The 10,999-nt window shown below is 45.4% G+C and overlaps 1 protein-coding gene across 1 annotated transcript in view; it reads left to right on the forward strand.

The window, feature by feature from the left end:
- The window catches only part of CASC3 (CASC3 exon junction complex subunit), a 300,787-nt gene extending 290,485 nt beyond the window's left edge, over positions 1 to 10,302 (forward strand). Inside the window, exon 13 of the mRNA XM_086924376.1 lies at positions 9,780 to 10,302. Within this exon, the coding sequence (XP_086780502.1) occupies positions 9,780 to 9,797 (18 nt within the window). The 3' untranslated portion in view covers positions 9,798 to 10,302. The remainder of the gene's footprint in view (positions 1 to 9,779) is intronic.
- The last annotated feature ends 697 nt before the right edge of the window (positions 10,303 to 10,999 follow it).

The raw sequence follows: 10,999 nt of genomic DNA on the forward strand, positions 1-10,999 counted from the left end.
TTTATTTACCGTGGGACTCGACGGGAATATTCAAGCATGTGAATCTATGAAAGACACCAATACTGGAGAACCACCTGTTTACAGGTAAGTATCAATTGTTCATACTAAGTAAGGGGTATAAGAACCACGACTTGGGAAAGGAAGAGGCCTAGGGAATCGCTGGACTACACTATCTGACCCTTAGGTTAGGAGTAGGAGGCCCACAAGCGGCGCGTGCAGTGTCAGTACACTCACGCGAGAGTCAATAGAAAGTCAATAGGAACGTAAAAAGGTAAGTAACAAAGTTTTAGGACACTTCCGGTCTAACTAGGATTACACAACTAACAAAACTGGACACTAGGATAGTCAATCCCTACAGGAGCACCGATGTACTCGCGTTACCTCACCCACGGGCTGCGAGTGCATAGGTGCCAAAGTGTGTCGGGTTTTCTCGTTGATTCCTATGGAGCCTCGGAAGAAGATGCTGCAGGCGACCAGGAGGAAGATGTCTGGGCGGATCCAAGGGTGGATCGGAGTTGAAGAAGACCTGAAAGCAGAGGGGACAGAGTCTAGGTCACTAGCCAGTGACCGGGTGAAACCAGGAAGGAACCAGACGTCGTCGAGGAGCAATCAGGTGCTGTCATAAAGCTTGTTGTTGCCGCCACGCGGACCAGGAGGCGTCGAGGACGACTAGGTGCTGGAGAGGAACTGTCCCACTAAGGTTCTCGCAGATGGAGGGGTTGGCTTCAAGATCGGAGCTAACAAGCCTAAGCAAAGGCAACCCACGCAGGATACACAACAGGCTTCTGGTGCAGACCAGGAGGGTCTGAGGTACTTCACCTCTTCAGGGAAGCAAGGGCCAGTCTGGAGCAACCAGACCAGCAATGGATTTTTAAAAGGATTGGCGACACAGGGCTACTAGCATACTCGCCAGCAACCGGACAACGCATCGAGTAGAACACAAGCAGAAGGGCCCTACGCAGATCTCGTGGAGTGTGGAGGGCTGATCTTTGATGCAGGTGGATCTTGGTGTCTGGGTGTCTCAGTCCCCAGTGCACAGCTTCGAGGATGCCTCAGGAGCTGCGCTGTTAGCAAGTTGAAGACTTTCCAAGTTGCCTGGTTCCTCGGGTTCCGACGCCTTCCACGGGGCTCAACTGTGCTGGAGTCGTGCAGTGGGGTCAGAGAGGTCCAGGAGTCGAGGTCTTTTCAGGCTCTGTGCTCGGGTTCGGCTGGAACGGGGACGAAGCAAGCTGTTGAGTTACTGGATGGTGCCTGGTTGCACAGGGTGGTCACTCCTTGGCCACAAGGGAGATTCTTCAGTTTTCAGCTCTGGTGAATGTCGAAGGGTCCAGAGTTTCGTCTCAAGTCGATTCCAGGATTAATCTAAAGTCTCCTGGGTCAACTCCTACCTTTATACAACTAAAGGGGGCTGGTTTGCTCACTAGGTCCCTCCTATGGGTGGGACCAGGAAGGGGGGTGGTTACACCCCCTTTCCTTTGTCCAGTTTCGCTCCAGAGCTGGGGCCGGAGTGCCACAGCAACCGGTTTGAACTGGGGTGTGCATGAAGCACCTAGTGTGCTCCAGGCAGTGTCTCAATCTATTCACTCCTCCCTGTCCCAATACACATCCTCCTGTCTGGGGTGGTGATCGCACCTCCCCAAGCAGGAAACCTATTGTCCAAACCTCAGTGACTGGAAGGACTCCCAGCAGCAGGAGGTCAGACTTGTGTCTGTGGCAGCAGCATCCATTTTGTGATGCTGGGGCTCTGGTTAACTTCAACCGGGATAGTCAGAACTAACATGTCTTCTCCCTCTAGAAAGGTGGAATGCTACCCCCGTCGCCAGAATTGGCGAGGGGGTAGTATTCCAAAGCGTATGACACCTTACACGACATGTTTGGATAAAGCCAAACCAAAGTTAGTATTTAACTGCGAGGTTCATAATGCACTTAAGAGTATATGGTATGCCAATATCATAGAACAGCTACAGGGACATGGTTCCGAAAGCTGCAGACAGGCTCAGCTCATGCAAGAGCACCATCTCACACATAACCAAGCACTCTGCCTCCAGGATTGTTAAGGCCTGCCATAGGAGTGACTTATAGGTTACTATGTGTCTATATATAAGGTAGGTATAGGAATACTATACCTAAGCAAGAGGTGATTACACGACCTTGCCCCAGCTGAGTGATCAGCAGTTGTGTCAATTTAGGTGGCTAGCCAGGGGTGGCATAATATATGCTGCAGCCCCTGGTAGTATTAGATAAGGGGGGGGGTTTACCCAAACATAGTCACTGGGACCTGGGTTCTAAAAGTACTAGGAGGAAGGGGTCCCGGTGTGAACTGGGACCCCTTCCTCCTAGTACTTTTGCAGCCCTTGGTAGGCCTTGGGTGAACCTATGCCCTGGGTACCTATGGTACACTATACAGGGACTCACAAGGGTGACCCAATATCCAGTTTGGTATGTACCTACAGTACATGGAGTCCATTTTTACAGAGAGAGCAGATAGCCTGGGGTCCTGAATAGCAGGATCCTAGGCCAACTAAGTCGAAAACCAGCTAAACACTAGGCAAAAAGTTGTGGGCAACCATAGTCAGGTATCCACCTTCCTACAGTGGGCACACAATCCAACCAGCTGTTTGCGTTGGCACCACAGACTTGTCATTGGGCAATTCCTGACAATATTCACCGGATGGCAGAGCATTTGCCAGCGAGGAAGTAAGAGTTTGCTGATCTTCTCAGCACGTCACACCAACAGGTCTACAGTTTGGAACTTCACCTGCAAGTCCTCCGTAAGTACTTTCTGCAATAGGGGACTCTAAAATAGATTTGTTTGCCACTCCTGAAAATGCAGAATGATGAAACTGCAGATCGGTATCGCCACCCACTGTCAATGGGTAATTCACTATAAACTGGTCAGGAATGTTTGTCAAGCTATTCTGCCTCTCCCCTTCATCCCTTATCAGGGCAGGAATACAAGTCCAGTGTCTATGACCTTAATCTTAGTGCCGCCAGTATAAGCCAGACAACCTTCACAATCAATGTTATTGAAGAGGTCAATCCATCATCACACAAAGCTCCCGCATCTGCCAGACCACACTCAGCATCAGAATCCGCTTAGAAACCCAGATGAACCTCGCAATTTGGCAAATTAAGTCGTAGAGAGCCCGGGTATTTCAGCCTCCCAAAAAAAAGTATGGATATTCTACAGAAAGCTCACAAGCCTGCTTCTCGGGCCTTTTATTCTGAAGGATATTCCTTACCATAGATTTCTCTCCTTAAAATATTCCCAAGTCCTTGACTGGATTCAGAAGATTTTATAGCAGAGCACCCTGCATGTCAGTAGGGAACATTGCAATAAAACAATAATGGGTGTGGCTCTAATCAGTAAGGCTGAGCCCCTTTAGCAAAAGAGAACAAAACACCTGCCAATACTGATGATCAATTACAAGTTGAAGTCAACGCGGCACAGGAACAATAGATCAATGCACGGCGTCACTATTCAATAGTATTTATTTTTTGAACATCATTTACTTCACTTTTTATGTTTTTTCAAACAAAACAATACTTTATGTACAAAGATACACAGAACGACAGAGAAATATTTACCAAAGGAGACTTAGAAAAAGGGTTTAGAAAAAATCCCACAATGACCCGCCGACGATTTGGCATGTCTCACTGCTTATATTTGTACTTGGTCATTCATACACCATTCCCAATTCACCAACAAATCACATCCTACACACAATCACATGCCCACTCCTTGGTTCCCTGAATATCTATTTTAGAATTAGTGAACCAAGGAACTTAGACCAAACAAATAAATAATTTGCAACTAAACTTGGTTGTGCACAACATCTATTCTCAAAAATGTTGTTCAAAACAAGTGTTTGAAAATGCACAACACAAACAACAATTTAAGGGTGCAATTGTTTGGTACATAAAGAAAGGTCTACGCGTATCGAACCCTCTACTCTCAGGGGTTCTCATCAGGACAAAGACACGATTCGAAGCTCAACCAATGAGTGATGTTCGAGAGTTCTTTAGAGTGGAAACATACATCATTGACATGGAGTTTAGATAAAGGTGAGGCCTCTATTTGTTTATTTTTCCCATTATTAGTTGAACCGTTTCACAGGCCGTGCCCGGAGCTGCGGTAAGCTTTCAGTAGATTTATGGCTTCAGAAAGGCACCCGTAGGGGACATTGTGCACCTCCATGTCAACCTTTTTGTGCTTCGGAAGAAAATGTCAGAGCTGCATATCCGCTTCACCTAAGCGCAATGATATCAGTTAATTTCTTTCTGCGCCTTTGTACATGGATCCCGATTAGCTTTTAACTTTTTCTCGTCAGTTGATGAGTTTTTATATCACAAAACTCTCCAAGGGGTAAGGGAATATGTCCCTTCCTAAAACTGCATGGTTTAAACCTTGCAGGGACTGTCACTTTGGCAAATCCCTGTTTTGTGTCTCTGGTGTTTGGGTTTGGCCCACAACTCCTAGCCATGCCAGGAGTGTGGCCTTACAAATTGAAAGCTGATCCTGCAATACGAAGCCAAGCTGTAAATTGCCAAACACCGCAGGAAGTCTTGTAAGTTGTGAGCACAAACCCATTTCAGCCACAGGTGTTCGTTGTGGCCCAAGTCTTCGGGTAAGTCAAAGTCAAGAAAGAAGCACAGCAAGTTGAAGTGGGACTCGTTCCTGAGAAGACGTAAGGAAGTCAAGGTGTCTCTCAGTCCCCCTCCAAGGAACCAATTCTGCAGCTGCTCCCAATGCATTCCAAACTTCTAAGACCATCGATGACAATCCAGCATGGTTTCCTTGAAAGCCTTAATTTGCCACAAATATTTAGCACCCTGCCTCTGGCATGCATTCAGGCCCCACAGATCTAAGGAGGTCTTCCGTCACATTATTGCCAGAAGATCCATTCTTTGCACAGTCTGTGCTTCCTAAAACAGTTTTGGGTACAGATCTGCCTCCGAAGCCGGCACCATACTCGGCGACAGGATCCACGCCAGTTCCTGCTGTGTCAATACCAGCCCAATACTGCCAATGGTAGAGGAGAACGCCATTTCTATCTATCGGAACTAAATTTGTCTCAGCCTTGTCCAAGGTCAACCCTGGAACAGTTCTGGCTTGCCTGGCCCCAGTCCATTCTGATTTGGACAAAACTGAACTCTTACTTAGCGGCCTCCCTCCGGCACTCCAGCAACTTTTCTTTTTTTTTAGCTTGGACTCTGACCATAGTCCACCAGCTTTTGGTGATGTTTGCGATGACTTACCCCTCCAATATGCTGACAGTTTCTACTTTGATCTGGAAGAGGCTGCAGATTTGACACTTCCCTGACACTGGGTTGACACTTCCCTGACACTGGGTTGAGTTCTACCCTCGGCCCCTCTATGGAAAAAAACAGTCTCATTTAATGTAGTCAACAGTCAAGCAGCTGAAGTCTTCCACTTATAATTGCCTTCCATTGAGATGAAAACCAATGTCCTCATTGATGTTTTGCAGTCTGGGTAGCATTTGCCTTAGCCCTTGCTGCCATTCAATGAAGGACTGACTTACCCACTCATGGGTATTTGGGCTAAGCCTTGTTCCTGTTTACCTATGAATAGACAGGTAGGTTACTGACAGACCTGCTGAGGGTGACCCTGCTTTCCTACCTTGGCACTCTACTCCTGAGAGCATAGTAGTTAAGTCTTTTACTAGCAGGATTAATCCAAACTCGATCCCTAACCCTAAAGCCCCCAGACCGAGAGTCTTGATGCATTCAGGAAACAGTCCTCCTTTTCTAGCCTCGTCCTTGGGTCAGTCAGTGCCGCTTCCAACCCGCTTTATTTTCCCCTTAGCGGCACGCAATCAACCTTTTGGAGGCAATAAGTAATTTTCTCTAGGGGTAGTAGGCCATAACATCCAACAGATTGGTCCTGCGGATAGTTCAACGGGGCTCGCTGTGTCATTCCTTTCTGACCTGCTGCATCTTCTACTCAGGGTAGCTTTTTTGGAAGCACTTGTCCATTTTTCTGCTGGAAGTATAGGTTCCTGGCAAAAGGAGTCATGGAGAGTCTGTGCCTTGGTAGTAGTAACTGGGTGTTACTTTTACTATGTCCTAGTTCCGAAAACTGATGCAGGCCTTCATCCTAATTTAGATCTCTGACCTCTCAATTTCTGTGTGTGGAAGGAAAAATTTGAGATGCTCTTGCTGGCCCAGGTTCCTTCTGCCTTGAATGCAGAAGACTGTATGGCAGCGCTGGGCCTGCAGGACATCCATGTTCCTGTCTCGCAGGCCCACAAGCACTTCTTGCTCAGGGTGTGCCAGGAGCATTTTCAGTTTCCAGAGCTCCCCTTCTGCCTCACCAGTGCTCTTTGAGAGTTCACAAAAGTGATGGGTATTTATAGCGTATCTTCAGAGTTCGGTTATTCCAGTCTAAACCTACATCGAAGATTGGCTTTTGAAGGAAGTTGTGGACAGCAAAACTTCTGACATAGTTTGGGTTCACTATCACCATGCCGAGATCATATCTTATTTTCATCGCTCTTTCATCGGATATGTCTAGGACATTTGGGCTATGATCCTGATATTTTATTCTCTGTCCTGGTTCTCAAAAAGGGTGACTCTGAGGCTTCATGGCCTACTTTCTTGCATCTTGCTCATCTACCATTCCAAGTGGTATATGCTAGCTTTGTAGTGAGATCTGAATTCTGTGGGCCCAGTACCAAAGGAACTTGTCTGATTCCATTCAGGTTTTGGAGGAGACCGCAAAAGGTCTGCAGTAGTGTCTGCTCGACCACCATCAGACCAGTGACTGACCCCTCTTCCTTCCTCACCGAAAACGGATAGTGGTGATGGAAGCATCACCACTGGGGGGGGGGGATGGGGGGAGGGGGGGGGGCGGCGTTCATCTAGCTGAAGTGGAGATTCTAGGACTCTTGCCTCTGGTGGAGACCCATCTCTGCATCAACCTGTTGGATTTGTAGGCCATTTGCTTGGCTTTGAAAGCCTTCCTAGTATCCATCAAGGCGAGCCTGGCTCCGGTTCTCACAGACCACACCTCCGCCATGTGATACTGTAACAGGCAAGGCAGGGATTAGGTACTGTGCCAGGAGGCCGTGCTTCTCTGGAACTTGCTGAATTGTCAGGGCATTTCCTTGATCGTACATCACCTGGTGGAATCTTTAAACACCAGGGCAGACACACTTGCCCAGTGACTCCTAGAGGGTTGGAATGGCAATTACAACCGGGGGTGGCTCAGAATGTCTCCCAACAATGGGAAGAATCCTGGCTGGATCGGTTTGTCATCAAGAGCACGCATTGTCAGCATTTTTGCCTGCTGAGGTTCCCAAGAAGAAGCTCTCTGCGACTCATGCCACCTAGAGTGGAGCACAAGACTCCTGTATGCTTTGCCGCCCCTACCTACTTGTCCTCAAAGTTTTGAAGTTCTAGAATGACATGGCCCAAGTCATCCTAGTGGCTCCGGATTGGGCACAGTGAGTGTGGTATCGGAACTCCTGGGCATGAGATTTTGTCCTCAAATCATGGCACGGCTTCAGGAGGAATGTGCATCGCAGCAGTAGGCCTGGGTCTTGCACCCAGGCCTGCGAAATCTACGCATTCATGAGCGAAGATTGAGGGGTGGCTGTTGACTGCATTTGCTCTTCCTCTGCAAGTAATAGATGTCATCCCTGCAGCTAGGCATTCTTCATGAAGGCCATTTACCTCAGACACAGACCGGTTTGTGGCTTGTTGTGGGACTTGTAATATGGATCCTTTGTAGGCCAAACTGTTGGTTGTAGTATTCTTTTTTTTTTTTTTTTTTTTTGGCCCACAAGGACTTGCAGTGGGCATTATTAACTGTTAATTTGTCAGCACTTTTTACCTTTTCATGGTTACCAGACCAATCAATCGTCCTTGTTTAAATCTCCATTGTGATGTGATTCCTTAAAGGCTTAATTTGTTTCCTCCCAAGCCCTTTGTGATAACACAGTGAGATCATAATTTGGTTATAACTTTCCTTCTCCGTACCCCTTTTTAGCTAGTGCACAGCAGCCCCTTACTTCTCCTGACTCTGAAGACTCACTTTCTCGCCAGGATAATTTCAGCTTGTTGCATGAGGGAGCTTATAGCTCTTTGGGTCTAGAGTGGCCTTTACACGAAAGGTTTTGACTCCCTTTTATATTGGACCATCCATCACACTTCAGCGTTCTCTCCTCATCCCTCAAGCGAGGAGCAACTCCATTGTTTTGACCCCAAGAGAGTGCAGAATTCTTACATTGATCTCACCCTTTGTGGTGGTCTCTGGAGAAAATATATGCTGTGGCAGTGTAAATGAATGTAACCCAATAGCACGTCATTTAGAGCAGCTGTATTGATAAACACATGCTCATACATTTATTGCTTCAGCACAAAAATCAATATATCAGTACTACGCATGAGATGAGAAACACCTTTTGTCACTTCACATGTTGCGTTTAACATTTACTTGACACTGAGATATGCTTGTTTCCTTCCCAGTGTAAGAATTGGCTTCTGTAGTTTGGTTTGTCCTGTTCCCATCATGCACTGGGACAGGAACAGACTAATTTGCATACAGCCAGGTTCTGAAACTGGGATGGTGCAGTGAGCTAAAAAACGGTGTTGGATCTAGCCCTGATCTTTTGACTGGGTGAGAGCTTTCTGCTTAATTCTAAGACTCTGTCCCTCACCACCCCTTTTTGTAAATATTTTTGTCCACCCTAAGCGTGGAAGGGTATTCTCAGATGTGAGACCCTTGCTCATTGCACCATCAGGATTCAAGCAAACCGGGCCGAAGACGGCTGTAATGCCAGAAACCGGTCCCCGGGAGCTTGTTTCCTTCCCAGTGTAAGAATTGGCTTCTGTAGTTTGGTTTGTCCTGTTCCCATCATGCACTGGGACAGGAACAGACTAATTTGCATACAGCCAGGTTCTGAAACTGGGATGGTGCAGTGAGCTAAAAAACGGTGTTGGATCTAGCCCTGATCTTTTGACTGGGTGAGAGCTTTCTGCTTAATTCAGAGACTCTGTCCCTCACCACCCCTTTTTGTAAATACTGAGATATTCATGAGGCCTCTTTAATTTCATTTTACCTAATTGCCAAAATGTATCCCGGTTATGGGTTAATCATTTTTTTTAACAATTACACATGAAAGAATACCATGGCATAAAACCATGAGTACTTATGTACAAATCATAATATGCTGCTTATTTCTGTTGAGTGAGGGAAGGAGCATCATTATACACTTAAGGTTTTACTTTGCCTGAGTCATAGCCACTCCCCACACTCAGCAATGCTAATAAATAGAGCATATTACTATGTACCTGTCACTAGATGTCATATTTTGATTTTCTAATTTAATAGGTTTTACCCCAAATAAGACAACAGTGTTGCTGCCGGGTTTTTCCAAAACTGACCGATTGATTTGTAGACGTTGCATAAGGACCACGTTTTTTTGCGCACTTCAGATTACTATCCTAAATCAGAGTATGGTTTGCGCCTGCCTTGAATGCTCTGTAGAACCCCTTTTAGTAGATGTAGATTTTATGTGAAAATGTTATTTTATAGCAAGTTAGTGTTTTTTTTTTCTTCATTGCAATATTTTATGGTCATCCGCCATATCTCAGAAATATAATTCAGGTTTGTTAAAGTCTTGTGATATAAGATACCTAGGATAAATTGTCACCCTTTGCTACTGCTTTTCAGTACACTTGTAGATTTTTCCCTATTGCTCTGATTGTTTTGCATCAAGCTTACATTTTTAACTTGTGCTTTCTTTACTGGCCAGGACAGAAACAATACGTAGAAGCCAACAACGTTGGGGAGTCCTGAATTGCAGAGCCAACTGTGAAGCAGAACCATGAACTCACAAACAACCGCCAGTGACAGAGGCAGTGTATACAGCGGATCCCCTCTTGGTGGTTTCTTCGTGTCAGCGTTCTTGTTATGGACATTGTTGCTAAGTGCCGAGTTCCTGAATTTACACTCAGTGCTACGGTTTCCCAAATGTTTCATTTTTTTTATTTTTTATTTGAGGATTTGGCAAAGGTGGGGGGAATTTTAGGATTGATTATTCTTAATTTCCAATCCCACAGGTAGGTAGGTGTACACGGTGACATGTCTGCCAATAGAACAGCTCTCCCCAAATACTTGAAAATTGGTGTTAGATGTTGATTGTTCTCAATTTAAGAGTGCTGGGGTCCGTTGAGATCTTCAGCGCTTGTGTTTTTGTTTGTAAAATGGATTATATATATATATATATACATAAATATATATATTTAGTTGTTTTTTAAGTAAATCTTTTAGCCCAACCGCAGTGTATTTTTGATAAATTCTTGGTTATATTGTTAATGATTGTTTTGGAAATGTGGAGTTGAGGGAAAGGTATGGGCTCAATGTTTCACTTGGTGTCAACTTTTTTGAGCAGATATTTGTTACTGTCTAAGTTCCAGACCTGCACTTTGCTGGTGAAATTATACTACTGGGATTCCAAACAAGCAGACAAAGAAGACAATCTCACATGCATTTCAAAGCCAGCCACGAGGTACTGCAGAATTGCTTGGCGGCGCGGCCTCTCAGACAATCTTTTAGAGAAAGTTCAGACAAGGACTCTAATATACTGCACAACAGCCAAATAGAATATTCTGGCATTATAGAACTCTTATATACTGCACAACAGCCAAATCGAATATTCTGGCTGTATAATGCTCCAACATGCCGATTGTATGCCATCAACCAGTCAGTCTTATGTAATATGACCATTCTGATTGACTGCTCAGTAGCCATTCATAATAAACATGACCTTATGTCCCAGAATAATTTAAGAGTCCAGTGAGACACAGACGGCTAATCCTGACCACGTTTTCTTTTTTCAGATAAAAAAATCCTCCTTTTGCTATAGTACACACCTGTGACAAATTTTATTTTTACATTTATTTTGACCAAACTCTGCTTCACAGATGAGTTATGTACTGTTTGCTTTTTTTAGTTAGTGTTCGCCCATACTTC

This window comes from Lissotriton vulgaris, chromosome 5, assembly GCF_964263255.1.
Source record: "Lissotriton vulgaris chromosome 5, aLisVul1.2, whole genome shotgun sequence".
NCBI lineage: Eukaryota > Metazoa > Chordata > Amphibia > Caudata > Salamandridae > Lissotriton > Lissotriton vulgaris.